The sequence below is a fragment of the Seriola lalandi genome, unplaced genomic scaffold (assembly GCF_002814215.2).
Source record: "Seriola lalandi dorsalis isolate HSWRI2012SDOR001 ecotype SW California unplaced genomic scaffold, Sedor1 jcf7180002001552, whole genome shotgun sequence".
In the NCBI taxonomy this organism is placed as follows: Eukaryota; Metazoa; Chordata; class Actinopteri; order Carangiformes; family Carangidae; genus Seriola; species Seriola lalandi.
This window is the reverse complement of record NW_019472210.1, coordinates 1-1,761: the sequence shown is the minus strand read 5'-3', so window position 1 is coordinate 1,761 and position 1,761 is coordinate 1. Positions and strand designations below refer to the sequence as shown.

At 46.9% G+C, this 1,761-nt stretch overlaps 1 protein-coding gene across 1 annotated transcript; it reads right to left on the bottom strand.

The window, feature by feature from the left end:
- Positions 1-8: 8 nt before the first annotated feature.
- Positions 9-1,640, bottom strand: LOC111664438 (low-density lipoprotein receptor-related protein 1-like; the record flags this gene model as incomplete). The annotated part of the gene is made up of 6 exons (XM_023419021.2): positions 9-116; positions 228-411; positions 575-736; positions 891-1,064; positions 1,182-1,322; positions 1,464-1,640. Coding segments are annotated over 6 exons (946 nt in total), but the record flags the coding sequence as incomplete, so codon positions are not given.
- Positions 1,641-1,761: the final 121 nt, after the last annotated feature.

Genomic DNA, 1,761 nt, shown 5'->3' with positions numbered 1-1,761 from the left:
TTCCTCACCTGCACTCTGGAAGGCGAGTGATGGGGTCTATAGAGCACTGGCCATTTGCACAGTACTCATTTGTATCACATGTGTAACAGCTGGGCTGGACTCTGCCATTTGTGCAGCTATCGAAGACAGAAAAACACCGTGAGCAACAAAGAGAGAGATGAGACATCTCTGCATGTGTGCGTTTGTTTTTGATGCTGAGTAAATCATGTGTCTGTGAGTGTTCTCACCGGCAGGTAAAGTCCCCTGTGGAAGAGAAGCTGTTGCTGGGGATACACTCGCCATCACGACAATAGTGACACTTGTCAATTTCACATGTGCTGCCAGTGTACTGGGGCAGACAGCGGCATAGCTGGGAGCCATCCTCACTCTGTAGACATGTACCTTTGTTCAGGCAGTGGCCTTCACAGCTTCCTGCTCACACACACACACACAAACATGTAAGTGCACGGCTTACCAACCATATCACAATCTAGTCAAGATACTCAAATCTGACTTTATTGCAGTGTTCTTCATTCGTCAGTAGATGTACTGTATTTGAACATTTTTAAACAGATACAATAATGGGAACACTCACTGTACTGACACTGGTCACCCAGGAAGTCAAGGGGGCATCGGCAGGTTGGCTGGTTTCCAGCACTGACTGTACAGTTGCCTCCATTCTTACAATAATCCTTACATGTGTGCAGGTTACAGTTTGGCCCTGTAAAGCCTGTCAGGCATCGACAAGTGGGAGAGCCTGATACATGAAGGGAAGAAGAAAGAGAAAAAGAATGTGTCAAATTATGGGGCCGACAGAAACATAAAGATCGTCCACCTGCATTGCTTTATTTAATGACCAGTGGAAGAAAGACACAAAATGCCATAACCAGCTTGTGATGTCCAGATCTTACCTGTAGGGGAAGGCGTGCATGTGCCTCCATTCTTGCAGTAGTCTCTGCACTGGTCAATCTCACATCGATCTCCTCCATAATTAGGCTGACAGCGACACTTTGGCTGCTTGTGGGCATTTAGGAAACAGCTGCCACCGTTCATACACTGGACCAAGCAGGGACCACTGGGAGGAGCTGTAGAGAACGATGAGAGGACGTTTTTCAGTCATGAGGAAAGGATATAGATTTCAGTGCCCGTTTGTCATCTGCTTGTGGCAGTGTGTGTGTATCAGTGTCCGTCTGTTCACTCACAGATAGGAGAGAGCGTGGGGGTGGGCAGCTCCACACACGTGCCGTTATCCAGCGTGCGCCCATTGGGACAAGTGCAGACCGGTCCGCTGGGGCTCAGCAGACACAGCCATTCACATTTCTTCCTGTCGCAGGGATTTGTCACTGACAAGGGCAGACAGAGAACCAGTATTAAAAGTTTGGATAACTAACGACCTGCTTCAGCCCTGTCTTCCTCACTGTCTTTTGTTTTTTTTCCTGAGCGCTGCTGCTGTTAAGAGTTTTATTACTTTTTTTTCTACTCACTCTCAGGTTGTTTGTAGCGGTGGTACAAAACTATATCTGTAGCGTGGTTCATTCCAGTCGTCAGGTTCTCAATGGGGCCTTTGCCAAATTTATTCACTCGGAAGACGTAGTTGTTAATGTAGGTGACGCCATAGACGTAGTCTTCAAACACATCGATGCTGAAGGGGTGATGGAGTTCTGTGTAGAAACAGAGAAGACATGTTGCATGAAGTTTCTCTGACGGTAACTTGCATTGTCCAACCACATAAATTGCAACTGAGCCCTAACTGATAAAGACTAATCATTAGTATGGATTGCG